The sequence below is a fragment of the Nesoenas mayeri genome (genome assembly GCF_963082525.1).
Source record: "Nesoenas mayeri genome assembly, chromosome: 2".
Taxonomy (NCBI): Eukaryota; Metazoa; Chordata; class Aves; order Columbiformes; family Columbidae; genus Nesoenas; species Nesoenas mayeri.
In genome coordinates this window covers 163,938,773-163,956,400 of record NC_137543.1, presented here as the reverse complement: position 1 = coordinate 163,956,400, position 17,628 = coordinate 163,938,773, and the positions used below count along the sequence as shown (strand labels likewise).

At 66.0% G+C, this 17,628-nt stretch overlaps 2 protein-coding genes across 2 annotated transcripts; one reads left to right on the top strand and one right to left on the bottom strand.

Moving 5' to 3' along the window:
* Window positions 1-440: 440 nt before the first annotated feature.
* LOC308053398 (uncharacterized protein) lies at window positions 441-7,595 on the top strand (the record flags this gene model as incomplete). Its single annotated transcript, XM_080364247.1, has 7 exons — window positions 441-464; window positions 1,052-1,330; window positions 1,563-1,689; window positions 3,416-3,637; window positions 4,651-4,872; window positions 5,585-5,698; window positions 6,541-7,595. The coding sequence occupies 7 exons, from the start codon at window positions 441-443 to the stop codon at window positions 7,593-7,595; spliced, it is 2,043 nt and encodes a 680-aa protein (XP_080220373.1).
* Window positions 7,596-11,372: 3,777 nt separating this feature from the next.
* LOC308053397 (zinc finger protein 212-like) lies at window positions 11,373-16,748 on the bottom strand (the record flags this gene model as incomplete). The annotated part of the gene is made up of 5 exons (XM_080364246.1): window positions 11,373-12,627; window positions 13,300-13,422; window positions 14,534-14,654; window positions 16,199-16,555; window positions 16,725-16,748. 5 exons carry the CDS (start codon window positions 16,746-16,748, stop codon window positions 11,579-11,581), a joined length of 1,674 nt encoding a protein of 557 aa, XP_080220372.1. The 3' UTR covers window positions 11,373-11,578.
* Between the last annotated feature and the right edge of the window lie 880 nt (window positions 16,749-17,628).

Below are 17,628 nucleotides of genomic sequence, written 5' to 3'. Positions count from 1 at the left end.
GTGGCACTGACTGCTATGGGGCCGTCAGTGGGGTCTGCAGGTCAGTGGCAGCGGGGGCTCAGGACAGTCAATGGGGTGTGCGGTGGTTGGCACTGGGGTACCAGGGTGCCAGTGGCACCAGGGTTCGGTGGCACCGGGGAGGTGAGGACAGTCAGTGATGTCTGGGGTTCGGTGGCACCGGGGCGGTCGGTGGCACCGGTGGTCGCTGGCACTGAGGCACTGGGACGGTGTATGGGGTGCGGGAGGGTCGGTGTCCCGGGCCGCCCCGTCCGTGCGTGGCCGCGGGGTCGCCCGGCGCCTCCTCCCGGCCGCCAGGGGGCGCCCCGGCCCGCCAGGCCCCGCCCCGGCCCGCCCAGCCCCGCCCCCGCAGCGGCGCCCCCTGGCGGCCCGGCGGGCGGCGCTGCCGCAGGGCGCGCGGGGCCGGTGGCGGTGGCGGCGCCATGTCCCGCCGGGGCCCCGCTCCGGTGAGCGCTGGGACCCGCCGCCCGGGCCCGCCCGGCCCCGCCGCCGCTGACGGGCCGCGGAGGGCTCGGCACGGCAGCCCGGGAGGGCCTGGGGACGGGGGGACCCCGGGGTGGCGGTTGCGGGGGGTCCCGTTGGGGCAGCGAGGCTGGGGCGTCCCAGGGGTGCCGGGCTGGGGGTTGGGGGAGCACCAGGGGCTGGGGGGTCCCCGGGGGTGTCAGTTTGGGGAGGGGAAGCTGGGGGTCCCCTGATAGGGGGGGCAGCCAGGGGCTGGGGGTCCCCTGGGGATGTGGGTTGGGGGTCGCCAGGGGTATCAGTTTGGGGGGGAGGGGCTGGGGGGGCAGCCAGGGGCTGGGGGTCCCCTGGGGATATGGGGCTGCGGGTCGCCAGGGGTATCAGTTTGGGGGGGAGGGGCTGGGGGGACAGCCAGGGGCTGGGGGTCCCCTGGGGATATGGGGCTGGGGGTCGCCAGGGGTATCAGTTTGGGGGGGAGGGGCTGGGGGGGCAGCCAGGGGCTGGGGGTCCCCTGGGGATGTGGGGCCGGGGGTGCCACCCGTGGGTCCCCAGGCCTGACGCGCGTGTCCCCCAGGAGCCGGGCACCCCGCGGCGCAGGGCGGCGCAGGCCATGGGGCAGGCGGAGGCCCAGCAGCTGCAGGAGCTGTGGAGCCGCACCGAGCGGGCCGAGCGGCGCCTGCTGGCCTGCGAGCACCTGGTCGGGGAGCTGGGCAGCAACCTGACGGCGCTGGGCAGCCTCCTGCAGCGCTACGGCCACCTCCAGCAGCGCCTGGACAACGTGGAGAACCTCCTCAAGAACAGGAACTTCTGGATCCTGCGCCTGCCCCCCGGCGCCCAGGGCGAGATCCCCAAGGTAACGGCGTCCGGCTGGGTACGGAAGCACCAGTGGCGCCTCCGCCAGGGCTTAGGAAATGCCAGAGAGATCTCAGCGCTGGGCTCGCGTGGCTGAGCACCTGCGAGTCCCGGAGCTGCCGCTCGCAGCCACGATTTGCCTTGAGCTCCAGCCAAAGCTCAGCTCACACGCCCAGTTCCCAGTTTTCCAACCGTGCCTGAAGTCGCCAAGCGCGTGATGTTTGTGATTCCAGGTGCCGATCACGTTCGACGATATTTCCGTGTACTTCAACGAGCAGGAGTGGGAGAGGCTGGACCGCTGGCAGAAGGATCTGTACCGGGCTGTGATGAGGGGGAACTACGAGACGCTGATCTCCCTGGGTGAGGCACCGGGTTTGCGCCTCCGGTTGAGCTTTTCTTGCGGTTGGGCCAGGCTCGTTCTCACCACAGCCCAGCGAATGGTCTGTTTGGGTGGGGCTGGGTTTCTGTGGCCAGCAGAACCTCTCCTGGGCAGTCAGACCCTGCGTTTTCCCTCCTCCCTGCTTTAAGCCACGAACAGTGTCTGTAAGAGATACCTGTAGCAAATAATCACAGCAGTAATCGTACAAACGGGGGTTTGGAGCAATCGCAAGCAGAAATGCTGGCTGAGCAGAGAGTGCACTGGGAACAGCCCTGAGGAGAAGGACTTGGGGGTGTTGGCTGAGGAGAAGCTCAACATGACCCAGCAACGTGCGCTGGCAGCTCAGAAACCACCCGAGTCCTGGGCTGTGTCACCAGCAGGTTTGGGGGATCCTGCCCCTCTGCCCTGCTCTGTGAGACCCCCCTGCAGTGCTGCTCCAGCGCTGGGTCCCTGACAGGACACACATGGAGCTGCTGGAGAGGGGCCAGAGCAGCCCCAGGAATGACCCGAGGCTGGAGCAGCTCTGCTGGGGACAGGGGAGAGAGCTGGGGGGTTCAGCTGGAGAAGAGAAGCTCTGGGAGACCTTAGTGTGGCCTTTCTGTGCTTAAAAGGGGCCTGTGAGAAAGATGGGACAGAGTTTTGAGCAGGACCTGTTGTGACAGGACAAGGGTGATGGTTCAAACTAAAGGAGGGAGATTCAGACCGGACATGAGGAAGGAATTGTTGCCCTGAGGGTGGTGAGAGCCTGGCCCAGGTACCCAGAGAGGGGGTGGATGAACCATCCCTGAGACATCCCAGGCCAGGCTGGACGGGGTCTGAGCACCCTGAGCTGGTGACGATGTCCCTGTCATGGCAGGGGGGGCACTGGGGCTGGGAAGGTCCCTCCAGCACAAACTGTTCCAGGATTCTATGGTCTGTTATTAAAAAGAAATATCCATGTGAAGTGCTGTTTGCAGTGGCCGTGTAAGGGGATCCCAGGGTCAGGGAGCCATCATGATCTTCCAGCACCGCTCTGGAGTTATCTGGATCAAGTCTGAGAGTTGCACCTTGAGCTGGTTCTTGTTTTCTGTCTGTTCAGGCCCTTGTAAAGTGACAGGGACGGTTCCATCTGCCTCGGTAAAGAACTAACCTGCTCGTGCTCGGTTTTTCTAAGGACGCTCAGCATGTGTTTGGATGATTTGGGTTGTAACATATTCCCAACCAAAAGCTGTTCCTTGGGCAGGACTAGTAACATGCTGCTCTGCACAGCTGCTGGAGTTGGGGCTTCGCTTTTCCCAGTGATATTCGGTGGAGGCAGAACAAAGCTGCTCCTCCGGCGCTGCCGCTGACACGGGCGGCTCCGCAGAGCGCGTTTCTGTCCCTGCACCAGAGCGATGGCTCAGAATCGCTCTCCGAACCACTGCTGAGGCTGAAACGGGAGGAAAACGTTAAAGACAACCCTTTCTAAGATTTTAGGTCCTGTTCCATTATTGAGGTATTGTCTGTACTTGAGCTACAGCCGTGCTCAGGGTGAATCCCAACACAGGGCCAAGAGAACAGCATCCCAGCTTTCCCTTGTTGCAGTACAAGTGATGTGTTAGTGTCTGTCTGTCCTGCCTGTGAGCTCTGCGCGTAAGGAGAGAGGGGGCACTCGGAAGCGTGTGCGGGTTGGGCAGAAGGAAGGCGCAGGCAGGATTAATGAACCGCGCTGTCCTCTGCCCCGAGCAGACTACGCCGTGTCCAAGCCCGACATCCTGGCCCGCATGGAGAGGGATGAGGAGCTGTTTGTGCGCGACGCCCGGGAGCCCCCGCTGGCCGGCGCCGCTGGCGGTCTGGAGCTCCCGCAGGCGCACGGCGGGGGGGGCCTGGAGCCCCCACGGGCTCCACAAGAGCTGGACCAGACGGAGGAGGCTCTGGGAGGAGAGAAGGTCCCTGTGGAAGGTGACACAGGTGAGTGGGAGCCAGGGGGAGGTGGCAGTTCCTGCCTCGGTGTTGTCGCATGTCCCAGCAGCACATTGGTTAGCAATGAACCCCTCAGAGGCTCTATTGACTGTATTGACTGAACTTCCTTGGTGTACCTCGAATCTTCCCTTCCAAGAGGAATGTTTACACTTGGTCAGTTGAGTGCTGTGGGTAAAACAGGCAAAGCTCGTCAGGAGGGGCTGCGCTGAGTCTGGAGCAGTGGGACGCACCCTGTGGTCCCTTCCAGTTCTGTTTCGGTGCAGTTTGGCAATCCTTCCTCACCCGAGTGTGAGCCTTGGGGCTCCCAAAGGCTCCTGCTTGCCTTGGTGAGAGGAACCGCGGCGGCATGGCCGGAACCTGGGGGCCGGCGCTGGGAGGAGGAGGTCGGGGCAGCTGCTGGTGTCGGGAGAGCCCTGGGCACGGCACGGGAGAGCTGGAAAAAGTGTTAGGAGCACGAAGGCTGGACAAGAAGGTGGGAGACGCTGGAAAGGGACAAGAGGACCCTGAGAGACACGGGAGAAGAAGAAAGTGTGTGCAGAGCTGTGAGCGAGAGCTCCGTGCTGCGGGACCGAGGAGCTGGGGACGCGAGGGGAGCAGAGGGGAGCAGAAGCGGGGCCAGCTCCGGCCCCACTGGTTAGGGCGGGGGCCAGCTCCGGCCCTTGGGGAGGCAATGCAGAAGCGATACGAGCCCCAGGTGCGTGTCTGGGGCTCGGTTTGTCACGTTGGTTTGTCAAGAGAGGAGAGAGCTGTTACACAGACAGCGGCTGCCCCTCTCCCTTGAGATCTCAGTCCATTGGATTCTCTGCGCTCGAGCGGTGGTCGTGCTCACGGGTGATGCTGCCCCGGGGCTGAGGAAGCAGCTCCGCACTTCTGGTCAGAGCAGGGGTAGATTTTCGTGTCTGCCCTCCCTGCGGGCTCTGGCCTTAGGGAGAGAAGGGTCACTTGGAGGGTTTGACAGCACGAAGGTGCAGCCGGTTCCTGTGTTTCTCTGCCGCGAGCAGCCGGTGCTGCGCCCAGGCCTGACGCCCTGGGCCGGGTCGAGAGGGAGGACGAGCTCTGCGTCACGGATGTCCAGCAGCCCCCGCAGCCCCACGTCCCGCGCGGTCAGAAGCCCCCGCAGACAGTTGTCCCAGATGGTCAGAAGCCCCCGCACACACCAGAAGAGACGAATCAGAAGGAAGAGGCTTCGGGAGAAGATAAAGTCCCCACAGAAGGTGACACGGGTGAGTGACGCAGGTACCGGGACCTGCTGCCCCGGGCCGTTCTGTCCCAGCTCTCAGTGGCTGTGGGAGCACACGGGTCTCTGTGCTTAAGAGGAGCATCACCAGGGAAAAGCAGAACCCTCGGGGTGTGCTGCCAAGGTGCCACCAGAGAAAATGAAGGGGTTTGAAGGCCCAGACACAGGGTGATATGGGAATACTACCTGTGGAGTTGGTGGGGAGCGGTTAGGAGGGATGAGGTGGCCCTGCAGAGGTGACAGCCGTGGCACCTTGGGGACTTTCCTCCCAGCCCTCCCTCTGCTCTTGGTCGTGCTGTGTGGTGTCACTCCGGTTCCTTTGGACACCTCACGTGCTTTCCACAGACCCACAGAATCATTTGGGTTGGAAAAGCCCCTCAAGATCATCAAGCCCAACCATTCCCCCAGCCCCGGCACTGCCCCATGTCCTGGGAACCTCATGTCCGTCTGTCCAGCCCTCCAGGGCTGGTGACTCCAGCACTGCCCTGGGCAGCCTGTTCCAATGCCCCACAGCCCTTTGGGGAAGAAATTGTTCCCAGATCCAACCTCACCCCGCCTGGCACAACACATCAGGGGTTCTGGAGCCGCAGCTTTCTCTGGCTCCTCTGCACAGCCAACGTGTCTCCAGGCAGCGCCACAGCAGCGCGGGGAGACGTGAGCTGTCCCCAGGTCTTTAAACAGCTCTTGTGTGCAAACAGAACTCCCCATCCTGGTGATGAACGTCATGTCCCTGAGCGCGCAAAAAGCGGAGCCGGGCGGGGAAGATGAGCCCGAGGCAGAGATGGAAGAGAGCCCGGCGGAGCCCGGCGCCGGTGAGTGACCCTGTGCAGGGGGGCGGGAGGCAGCTCCCGCTTGTTAACGCGCTGCAGACACAGAGGGAGGAGGAAGTTTCAGGCCTCTCTTTCATCACGGAGTGAGGGAGAGGGGTTGGTGTGGGGCGTTGCAGCCCAGTCGCCTCTGTGGAAAGAGCAGACCCTCTGGGTTCCTTGCATCAGGACCGGGGGAGCGGGTAGCAGTGACGTGTTTCCTTCCTCCGGCGCTGTGGTGGAGCTGCCCCGGGCTCGGTGCTCGCGCTGCCCGCGGCACGGCCCTCGCCCGCGGGGAACAGCCCGAGTGCCGCAGGCTGCCGCTCTTCCGAGGCCTTTTCTTCCTGCTGCATCTTAGAATCACAGAATCGTTCAGGATCATGAGTCCAACCATAACCCAACTCTGCCACTAAACCGCGTCCCTAAAAACCTCATCTGTGTGCCTTTTAAACCCCTCCAGGGATGGTGACTCCACCGGGGCAGCCTGTTCCAATGCCCCACAGCCCTTTCCGGGAAGAATTTTCTCCTGATATCCAATCTAAACCTCCCCTGGTGCAGCTCGAGGCCGTGTCCTCCTCTCCTGGCCATCCTTGTCGCGGTGTTAGTGGTGGACCCTGATGGCCCTGCAGCAAACCACAGCCCGGTTCTTCCTGGGAGCACGAGATCTGCTCCCCAAGACCACGTCGGGTTATTTGGGGCGCGTGGGCTGGGTGGCACTCGCTCCTCTCCAAACTGGGTGCTCAGATTTCTTCATGGCTCCTTCATGGCTAAAAACCTGCTCAGCACTTTGGGATTTAACCCGAGTTCTGGGAGCAGGAGCGAGCGTCGCCTGTGCCGTTCTGTTTCAGAGGAAAGCTTTTTGATGGAGAACGAAATCTCACGCGAAGCGGCTCCTCCTGAAAAAGTCGAGGTGAAGGAAGAGGACCCCGAGGCGCTGCAAGAGGGCTCTGCGTCTTCTGCCAGCTCAGAGATCCAGAAGTGCCCCAAAAGCGAGCAGCCCAAGGCCAGGAGCAGGAAGAAGCCGAGCAGGTGTGAGAGCAGCAGCCTGCTCATGGGCAGCTGCCGGCGCGGCTACGTGCGCGAGTGGTCGCACCCCTGCACCGAGTGCGGGAAGCGCTTCCGCCTCAAAATCAACCTCATCATCCACCAGCGGAGCCACGCCAAGGAGGGGCCCTACGAGTGCGCCGTGTGCGAGATCAGCTTCGCCGACAAACGCCGCCTGGACCTGCACCAGAGCATCCACGTGCAGGACAGGGCGTTCGGGGCCAAGGTCTGGGGGAACGTGCACCCGGAGCTGAGGATCCGGCCGAGGAGGCTGTGCAGGGATTCCTGCGGAGGCTCCCACAGCCCGGGCAGCGGGAACTACGCTGGGGGGACCTGGCTGGGCCAGGCCAAGGAGGAGCCGGACAAGGGGAGACTGTCCGGCGCGTGTGTCTCCCAGCAGCAGGGTCCCAGGGCTCAGACGAGGCCTGCGATGAAGTGCAGGCTCTGCAAAAAGATTCTCTCTTGCCCCTTCTCCCTGCGGCGGCACCTGCAGACCCACGCGCGGGACCGGCCGTACTGCTGCAGCGCCTGCGAGAAAAACTTCAGCCGCAGAACTCACCTGGAGCGCCACGAGAAGATCCACGAGCGCCAGAAAGGCCCGGCCGCGCTCCCGCAGCCCGCGGCGCTCGTGCCGGCGCCGCGGCCGCCCCAGCCGCAGAGAGACCTGCGGGTCCCCCGCTCGCCAGCCCAGGCGGCCGAGAGAAGCGTCGGCCCCGCGGCCAAAGCGCTGCGGCTCAGTCCCGCGGAGCTCAGGCTGCTGGACAGGAGCTGCCACGCGCACGGCTGGGCCGGGAGGGCCACCCAGCCTGTGGTCAGACTGGGAGCCAGGGCGGTGGTTGCGGCGCTGACGGAGAAATGACAGCGGGAGAGATCCCGGCTGCTTGTGTCCCTGGAAGGAAACTGAGCGTTGATTTTGCACAGGGTGGGGCACGGGGGTTGCGAACCGTCTGGCCACTGGATTTGAGGAGCTTTCCTGAATTGTGGGAGGAACCAGAACCTTGGATGCCGCCACAGAAACCGCAGAAGGCTCCGGTGATCAAAACCGCTTTACCATTCCTCAGACTCTGGCGTCTGCTGGCTGATACACGACTCTCCAGGCCCAGCTCCCTGGGACACCGCGGGCACCGCCGCAGCCCGGCCCGGGGAGCGCCAGCAGCAGCCGGGCTCAGCCCTCGCTCACGCCGAGCTGACCCCGCGCGTTTGGAAACACAGAGCGGAGAGAGAGAAGGGAACGGGGCCGGCGAGACGGGTGGGATTCCCAAGGAGCTCTTCGCTTCACTGACCACGTTTATCGACCAAGACGCTGGATGAAGAGAGCGCGGCACCTCAGAGACCCCCAGCACACCGGTTTAATGACCTGCCCGGGGGGAGGCGTGCTGTGCCCCTCCATCAGGATGGGAGCTGCTGGGCTGTGCACTGGAAGGTGTGTAGAATCAATCAAGCCACAACATTCTGTGTTAGCGAGGGCGCCGCGGGCGTTTCTGAGGCCCTCGCTCCTTCCTCCAGCGAGACCAGCCCAGGAGAGCCAGCGACACCCGGGGGTAACTCCTGCGGCACTGCACCGATGGGGGTCCCCGCAGCGGTGCTTCGCGGTGACGTTGGCCCCGCGCCGCTGCAGCCGCCCCACCGGGACCCGCCCGCGCCCGGGCGCCTGGAGCGCGGGAGCAGCCCCCGCTCTGCACCGCACGTCACCTCCACCACCCACGCAGAATCCCCCCATAGCCACCCCCCGCAGACTCGTTCTGCTCGCTACCTCAGTCGCTGGCGGAGGGAGAGCGGCGCGGCGGCAGGCGGTAACCGCGGCCCGGCGAGCCGTGAACCAGGCCAGGCTCCGGCGTCCCCGGGAGCCACCCAACCCACGCGTGTCCTGCGTGTGCCACACGTGCCGCTGAGAAGCGCGAATCGTGTACAGAGAGAGGAACGAGCTCCTGCGGCATCGCCGTGCAGACCAACCAGTGCGGCTCTTCGGACACTTCGAGTTTCATTTTCCGGGTGTGTTCTTTTTTCATTGAGTTGTTTGATGTAATTAGTTATTGTCACCCGAGTCCCTGTCCCTCTCCAGGCAGGGACATGCGGAACCGGTTTGTTCATGGGATCGTTCCAAAGGTGCAGGGGCTGCGGGGCGGCTGTTGGCGCAGCGTCGCTTCGGGTGCTGAGCAAATGCCCGTGTGCTGTGCGGTCCTGCCCCCAGCGCCGAGCGGTGTCCCGCGGGAGGGACAGCAGTGTCACGGCTGCTCCTGGGGACACACGCGACGTCCCACTGCTCTCTGGGCCTGGCTCTCTCTCGCCTCCTCTCCCCTGCAGCGCAGTGTGCCCGGGCTCTGGCAGCGGCTGTGAGGGTGACAGCTCAGCTCTGTGTCCCCAAAGGGACGGCGCTGCCTCCACCAAGCCCTGCAGGACGCCGGGGTGGTCGGTGACGTGGGGGTGCGGTGGTGGTGGGTCTGGCAGCGCTGTGCTCTGGCACAGCAGGACCGCAGTGACTGAGCTGCCTGTCCCTGCCCGGGGACATCCCAGCGCCCCCCAGTTCATCCCAGTGACACGAGTCGGCCGGTGTGGTGGTCTTGCCAGTGGGCCAGCATGGGCGGTGTGGGGGGCCGACTGCCCCAGCCAGGGTGTTTCTTCTGAAGCTGCTGTGACCGGGACCAGCGTCTCCTGTGAACCCCCAGATCCCTTTCTCAGGCTATGGAATCAATAAAGTATTTGTACACGTGCCGGGTTTTGGGGGCGCTGAGCTGGATCAGCCGGAGCAGAGCGAGGCAAAGGGCGGCTCCGGGCTGGGGGTTGTTGCCGGCAGCTCCAGGAGCATCCCAAGGGCGAGCACGGGGGGGAATCGGGGAGTCACAGAGGGGTTTGGGGTGGAAGGGACCTTAAAGATGACATAGTCCAGTCCCCGCCATGGGCAAGGACACCTTCCCCTGGACCAGGTCCACACTCCATCCAGCCCGGCCTTGGACACTTGTGGGGACAGGACTGTCACAGCGGGGCTGGGGAGCCCCAGGAGCGGGGCTGGGGGAACTGCCCCACGAGGCTGCACGGCCCCCGGGAGTGTGGACTCTGCCCTCCCACCACCCCCGGGAGCCGGACCCGGCTCTGCGGCCACACGGGGGACGCTCTGTCCCTTCAGCAGCCCAGGCCTTGCTGGAGATCCCCAGGCCATCCCAGTCGCCTGCACTGGGCCGAGCAGGGGGCAGGACCCTCGCCCCGCTGCCGCAGTGGTGTGCGCGGGTCCCGCCGCCCACCAGGCCACCAGGAGCCACCAGGCTGACGTGGCCGCCACCACCTCAGCCCGTGCTGGGGGAGATATATCTACAGGAGAGCTGTCCCTGGGGTCCTGTCACCCACCGCTGTCCCCAGCATGTTCCCGAGATGTCATCATCACCCTGGGTGCTCCCAGAGCAGCTCCCGGGATCATCACCCACACACCCCAGGATGTCACCATCAGCCCCAGGCCAAAGGGAGAGGATGCGAGCAATGCCTGCAGCATGGAGTGTCACCCCCTGCATCCTGGGGTGTCACCGCCTGCACCCCAGGGTGTCACCACCTGCACCCTGGGATGTCACCACCGCCTGCACCCTGGGGTGTCACCATCTGCACCCTGGGGTGTCACCACCTGCACCCTGGGGTGTCACCGCCTGCGGGTGCTGCCCCCAGGGAGCCCCAGGGCCAGGCAGGTTCCACTGGGGACCTCGAGCTGCTGGTCCCCATGGAGCAGTGCTGGGTGCTCCCACGTGGGGATGAACAGCGGGCACAGGGGCTGAGCCCTGGGGACACCCCGACCCTGGGGACACCCCGACCCTGCGGCCTCGTGCTGCCCCATGCCAGCCCGGCCCCACCACGGCGGTTTCCACGCGGGGGCCGTGGTCAGGAAGGCCGAGCCCTCCACAGAGGGGAGGATGAGCGGCCCCAGGACCGGAGGCAGTCTGCAGCAGGGGACGGGTGACCCTGGCCGCCAGGGCTGGGCTGCAGGCAGGGGCACGGGCAGGGGCACGGGCAGTTCCAGGCAGGGTGCAAGCAGGAGGCAGGTATCCCATTGTCCCACCAAGGAGCCCTCAGCACTGCCAGAGCTCCCACAGGGCAGATCCCGCAGTGTGAGTGGCGGCTCCACATTCTTGTGGGGCAGCTTTGCATTCCCCCCGTCACGGTCCTGATCGCGGCCACCCCAACCTTCTCCTCCCCGGGACATGGACGGGCTCTTCCCCCCCAGAGCAGGGGGCCCTGAGCCCACGGGCAGCAGCGGGTGACAGTGGGGACCGCGGCGTGCCGAGCGGGAGCTGCACCCCCCCGCACCCACCGGAAAACTGTTTGCTATGATTTACGAGGCCGCGCACCCAGGTCCCCTTTGTCAGCCGGAGCCTGCGCCCCCGCAGACACCCCAGAGCACACGGAGACCACGTCAGCCCAGTCCTTTATCCGAGCCCCTCCCAGCTCAGCCAACGACCCCGGCTGCTCCACCGCCGCTGCCCCGCGTCACCTCCGCGTTGGCACTGCCAATAACCCTGAGCTCAACCGCTCCGCCGTACCCGGCCCCGCCGCTGCTCGGCCGATTCCCCTTCCACGGGGCAGCGGCACAACCGGCCCGGCCCCAGACTCCACATCTCCGCTGCCTCTCGGGCCGGTCTCTTCACCCCTGCGCGTTTCCCTGCCCACGCAGCACATCAACCTCCCTCCATCCTGCTCCTCCCGGAGCCCCGGGCGGCGCGGAGCCCCGCGGCGCTGCCACGAGCGCTGTGGTGGTGCCACGAGCCCCGCGGCGGTTGTGACACCAGCTGCCGGCGTGTCCCGGTGTCACAGGCTGCCGCGCCTCTGCGGAGAAACGCCGTCCCCTCCGTCCTCCGGCCCTCGCTACAGACTATCCCGGGTCAAAGCCTTGCAGGGGCTGGTGTCCTGGTCGCGGCTCGGCAAGCTGACGGCGGGAGAGCTGGCAACGGCGTGGACCTTCTGGTGGTGGTTCAGAGACTGCCGGTGCCGGAAGCTCTTGCTGCAGCCGCTGCACTGGAAGGGGCGCTGCTGGGTGTGCCGGCGCTGATGCTCCTCCAGCGAGGCTTTCTGCGGGAAGCTCTCGGCGCACTCGATGCAGCGGTAGAGCCGCTCGCCGGCGGCGCTGGCCCGCGCGGGCCGGCCGGCCCAGCCGCCGCGCAGCTGCCCGCCGTGGATGCGCTGGTGCTTCTGGAGATGGTGCTTCTGGATGAAGCCCTTGCCGCAGGCGGCGCAGCGGTAGGGCCGCTCCCCGGTGTGGATGCGGTAGTGCTTGTTGAGGTTGGACTTCTCGTTGAAGCTCTTCCCGCAGGCCGGGCACTGGAAGGGCCGCTCGCCCGTGTGCAGGCGCTGGTGCCGCAGCAGCGCGGCGTGGTGTGCCAGGCTCTTCCCGCACGCCGTGCAGATGAAGGAGCCGTTGCTCTTCCTCGCCTGGCTCTGCTGCCGCGCCAGCAGGTTGCGCTTCAGCCGGACGCTCTTCCAGCCCAGCGGGGCCGCGCGGGGCTCGGCCCCCGCGGCGCAGGGACGGCGCTGCTCCTCCGAGCCGGGCCGAAACGACGGCACCTCCGCGGGGGTGTCTTCTCCCGGGGGCGTCCCCTGGGGCAGGACGAACGGCTGGTCGGTGCCCACGCCCAGCACCTGCTCCGTGGGGAAGGGCAAGGCCGGGACGGGATGAGCTTCCAGCGGCACCACCACGGGCTTAAACTCAGGCTGGGCGGCCATGTGTTGGCAGAGCTCCCCGAAGGCCTCTCCCGCTGCCTTCTGCTCGTCCGGGGCAGCGCGGCTGTCCCAGGGCACCGGCTGCTCCGGGCTCGGCGGAGCCTCCTCCGGCCTCCCCGAGGGCGCCGGCGGCAGAGCCAGGAGCTCGGATCCTTCCTCCTGCGGCGGCGGCTCCTCCGTCTTGATCACGATCTCACCTGCGGACAGACGGCGGCTCATTCTGGGCCAGGGAAAGGCGCCCGTGCCGCAGGCCCAGAGCGGGGCTGAGCCGCCCCTGCGGCGCCCTGCGCCATGAACCGGCAAACGAGCCGCTGGAAAGCGAACAAGAAGGTTTCACCAAGAGCAAAGCGGGAGCAGGACACGTGGGCTGGAGGGCGCGTTGGCACCTGCTGTGGGTTATCTGGGTATCTTAGACCCTGGGGACATCTGATGGACTGACAACGCAACACTCATAAAGAATGCGAAATGGGAAACTTGGAGGCCAAGCTGAAGCTGCAGAGCGCCCTGTCCTGGAAGGAGCTTTGTCAGGAAAGGTGGGTGAATCTGGGAAAAGGATCAAAGCAAAACCCTCCAGGAGCAGCGGGAGCGCGTCCGCAGGCGCATGGCCGCAGAGCCGCCCCCGCGCTGCGCCGGGCCCCGGGTCTCCCCATTGCCCGCTCTCTTTGGCAACGGGGCTCTTCTAGGCTTCAAGGTTTGGTCTCCAGCCCCTCACTCGGCAGACACGCCTGGCACAGACCCGGCCCAGACCCGGCCCAGACCCGGCCCAGACCCGGCACAGACCCGGCACAGACCCGGCCCAGACCCAGCCCAGACCCGGCACAGACCCGGCCCAGCCCGGCGTCGGTGGCTTCGGCCCCCCCGGCACTCACCGTCAGCGAGCTGCCCCGGCACCGCTCCCGCCTCCAGCAGCCCGTGCGTCCCGGCACCCGGATCCTGGCCGTCCCCGTCCCCGGGCGGCAGCAGAGCGGGCTTGGAGCCGCTGTCCCCGGGCCCTGGGAAGGAGGAGGCAGCAGTTCGAGGTGACTCTGGGGACCAGTGCCCGGTGCCCTCGCTAAGGGGCCGCGGTCACACAGCGGGAGCTGGGGGTGCCCGCAGGGCTCCTGGGACCCCAGAGCAGCGGTCAGGTTCTCCAGGACCATCAGAGCAAGTAAACTGGTGGCAGCCAAACCAGGCAAATTGCTGCAGTGACCCCGGGAAGAAGCGAGCACTGGGCATTCAGCATCCCTTAACATTTTGGGGCTGTTCAGCCTGGAGAACGGGAGCTGAGGGGAGATCTCGCTGTCTGCAACTGCCTGACAGGAGGCTGGAGCATGGAGGGCTTGGTCTCTTCTCCCAAGTAGCAAGTGATGGGACAAGAGGAAACGGCCTCAGGTTGCCCAGGGGAGGGTGAGGTTGGATCTGGGAACAGTTTCTTCCCCAAAGGGCTGTGGGGCATTGGAACAGGCTGCCCAGGGCAGTGCTGGAGTCACCAGCCCTGGAGGGCTGGACAGACGGACATGAGGTTCTCAGGACATGGGGCAGTGCTGGGCTGGGGAACGGTTGGACTCTATGATCTTGAGGGGCTTTTCCAACCAAAATGGTTCTCTGATTCTATGATTTCAGCCAAAAACGACTGGTGCTAAAATTTAGGTCTGCCGGTAGCAAATCCCTGCAGGGTGGTGTATGTACAGCCCGTGTCCTGGTGAAACACGGTGCAGGAAAGCAGGCTGCAGCACACAGTGTGAGCGTGGCACCCGAGTCCCCTCCCAGTGCTGTCCTAACCCGCGGGGAACGTCCTCTGCCCCGCAGACACCGAGTGCGGGTCCGCAGCAATGCCCACCCCCCCGCAGCGATGCCCACCCCCCCGCAGCGATGTCCACCCCCCCGCGGCAATGCCCACCCCCCCGCAGCGATGTCCACCCCCCCCGCAGCAATGCCCACCCCCCCGCAGCAATGCCCACCCCCCCGCAGCGATGCCCACCCCCCCACGGCAATGCCCACCCCCCCGCAGCGATGCCCACCCCCCCGCAGCGCCCTCCACCTGCTCCCACACACACAGCGCCCGTAAGCCGGACCCAGCCCGGGCACGATACCGTCTGACCGGGAACACAGAGCAGCCCTTACCAAGCGACACCTCGTAACTGCCCTTCACCTCCACCTGGTAGAGCTCCTTGTGCCGGCCGTCCGAGCTGCCCCACGCCTGCTCCGGCAAGCCGGCCGCGTCGCCCTCGCACGCCGCTGCCACCTGAAACGCAGCAGGGACCACCGTGGCGCTCCCCTCCTCATCCAGCCCCGGCCCCACCGCTCTGCAGGGTCACACAGCCCAGAGCTCCGACGGAACGGAGTCCCAGCCCGGACCCAGGGACGACTTCAGGATGGCCCAGCGAGGCTCAGTTGTTTGGCACACACACAAGTTTGCAAGCACCTCTGGTTCCCCGGATCAGCAGCCTGCTCCCCCTTACGCAGGAGTAGGACGGGCGGGAAGGCACCGTCCCACTGGTGAGGTGACCAGTGGGACCCAGCAAGGCTGGAAATGCTCGGGGTGCGTGTTCTGCTCCTCCTTTCACTGGGGACGGAAAGCGGGAGGTCTCTGGCTGCTGCCTCACATGCTGGCTCTCCAGGCACAGCACCTGAGAGCCAGCGCCACGTCCCACTGGCCACCCAATGCACATCTCTGCTACTTTGGGCATGTCCCCGTTAGCTGGGGTTCATCCGCATGACATCGAGCTTGTCCCCATTCACCTCTGCGGGTGTGTCCCCGTTATCTTCGGCACATCCTTGGTAGTCAGAGCTTTTCCTCATCACCCCAGGCACATCCCTGGTAGCCGGGGCACGTCCTTGTTAGCTGGAGCTGATCTCTATTAGCCGGAGTACAGCCCTGTGGGCTGAGGCTTGCTGCAGTTACCTTGGGCACACCCCTCTTACCTTGGGCACATTCCTATCAGCTGGGGCTTGTCCCTGCTTTTCACCATGTGCACGTCCTCGTTAGCTGGGGCTTGTCCCATTTGTCACCATGGGCATGTCCCCATCACCCAGGGCTCATCCCTGTCACCTTGGGCACATTCCCATTAGCTGAAGCTTGTCCGTATTTGTCACCGTGGGCACATCCCTATTACCCAGGGCTCATGACTCTTACCTTGAGCACGTCCCCCTTTGCTGGAGCTTGACCCTGTTATTTTAGGCACATTCCCATTAGCTGGGGCTTGTCCCCATTTGTCACCATGGACTCATTCCCATTCCCCAGGGCCCATCCCCGTTAGTTTGGGCACATTCCTGTTAGCTGGGGCTTGTCGCTATGGGCATGTTGCCATTACCCAGGGCTCATCCCCGTTACCTTGGGCACATTCCCATTAGCTGGGGCTTGTCCCCATTTGTCACTGTGGGCTCGTCCCCATTACCCAAGGTTCATCCCCATTACTTTGTGCTTGTCCCCCTTTGCTGGGGCTCGTCCCCGTTACTTTGGGCACATTCCCGTTAGCTGGGGCTTGTCCCCATTTGTCACCATGGACTCACCCCCGCTCCCCAGGGCTCGTCCCCGTTACCTTGTGCCCATCCCAGTTATCTTGGGCTTGTCTCCGTTACTTTGGGCACATTCCTGTTAGCTCCGGCTTGTCCCCATTTGTCCCCACGGACTCACCCCGTTCCCCAGGGTTCATCCCCGTTACCTTGGGCACATCCCCCTTCGCTGGGGCTCGTCCCCGTTCCTTTGGGCACACTCCCGCTAGCCGGGGCTCGTCCCCATTCGTCACCACGGGCCCAGCCCCGCTCCCCAGGGCTCGCCCCGGTTACCTTGTGCCCATCCCCGGCGCCGGGCGCCCAGCAGCCGCGGTGCTGGAGCTGCCGCTCGACCGTGTCCAGGCGGCGCGCGTTGTCCTGCAGCAGCGCGGCCAGCGCGGCCCAGCGCCGCTCCAGCCGGCTGCCGAACTCCAGCACCGCCTTCTCCAGCCCCGACACCTTCTGCTCGGCCGTCTCCGCTCTGCCCTCCAGGCTCAGCAGCCTCAGGGCCTGCGACTCCACCTTCCTCTCCACCGCCTGCACCGCGGCCACCACGGTCCACAGCGAGATCTCGGGCGCCGCGGGCGCCTTGTCCCCGCCGGGGCCGTGCGGGAGCGGCTGCCAGGGCTCGGGCGCCCACTCGGGCTCCTGCTGCGGGGGAGAGCGGCGGTGAGGGCCGGGCAGCCCGGCGCGGGGGCCCGTCCCGGCGGAGCGGGGCCCGGCGCGGCGCCGCGGGCGCTCCGGATCGCCGCGCCCGGTGCCCGCGGTGCCGGTGAGCGCGGGGGGGGGGAGGGGAGGGGGACCCGCCGCCCCCCGGTACCTGAGCGGGGGCCCAGCGGGACATGGCCGCGCGCGCCGCCGCCGCCTCCCGCCGCACCGCCCCCTGCCGGCCCGCCCGCCGCTCCGCACCGCCCCGCGCCCGCCCCGCCCCGGAGCCCCCGGGACCCTCCGGCCCCGCTCCGGTCCCCATGCCGGGACGGTGGCTCCTGCCCGGGACACCGGCCCAGTCCCCCCACACCCCGTCCCCTCCAGCCTCACTGCCCCGCCGGGCGGACACCCCCAGCCTCACTCACCCTCCAGGCAGACCCCCCGGCGCTCCCGGTAGCCCCTGTGCTGTACTGTGCTGTACTGTACTGTGCTGTGCTGTACTGTACTGTGCTGTACTGTACTGTACTGTGCTGTACTGTACTGTACTGTGCTGTGCTGTACTGCACCCCCAGCGCGAGCTGGTGCTCCACTCCGCACAGAAAGCCCCCCCGCCCAAGCCGAAGGAAGCCACGTCCAGCCACGGGAAGCATCTTGACTTCTACAGCATCTATTGGCGCTCTCCAGAAAAAGGACGAGTCCTCCATCATAGCAGCACCCAGTTCTGCTCCCGCTGTCCCCCTGACCGGGACCCGGGAACAAAGAGTGACCCCCAGTGCGAGGGTGTGCACGAGCAGGGCCGGGTGTCACCATCCCCACGGCAGGGCAGGGGGATCCGGGTAGCCCTGCTCGTGCTCCAGCTTTCACCCGACCCGCTGGTGACCGTGGTCACGGAGAAGGTCCAACAGCATCCCCCTGTCCCCGGGACGCCACCTCCCGCCTTCCCCCCACTCTGCCGCAGTTCCCGCTCCCCCGTCCTGTCTGTGCCTAAACGAGAGCGGCCGGCACGGGCGGCTTGTCCTCGCGGGGGTACGGCCTCTGCTGCCGCACGTGTGTCCTCTGGTGCACGTTGAGGTGGT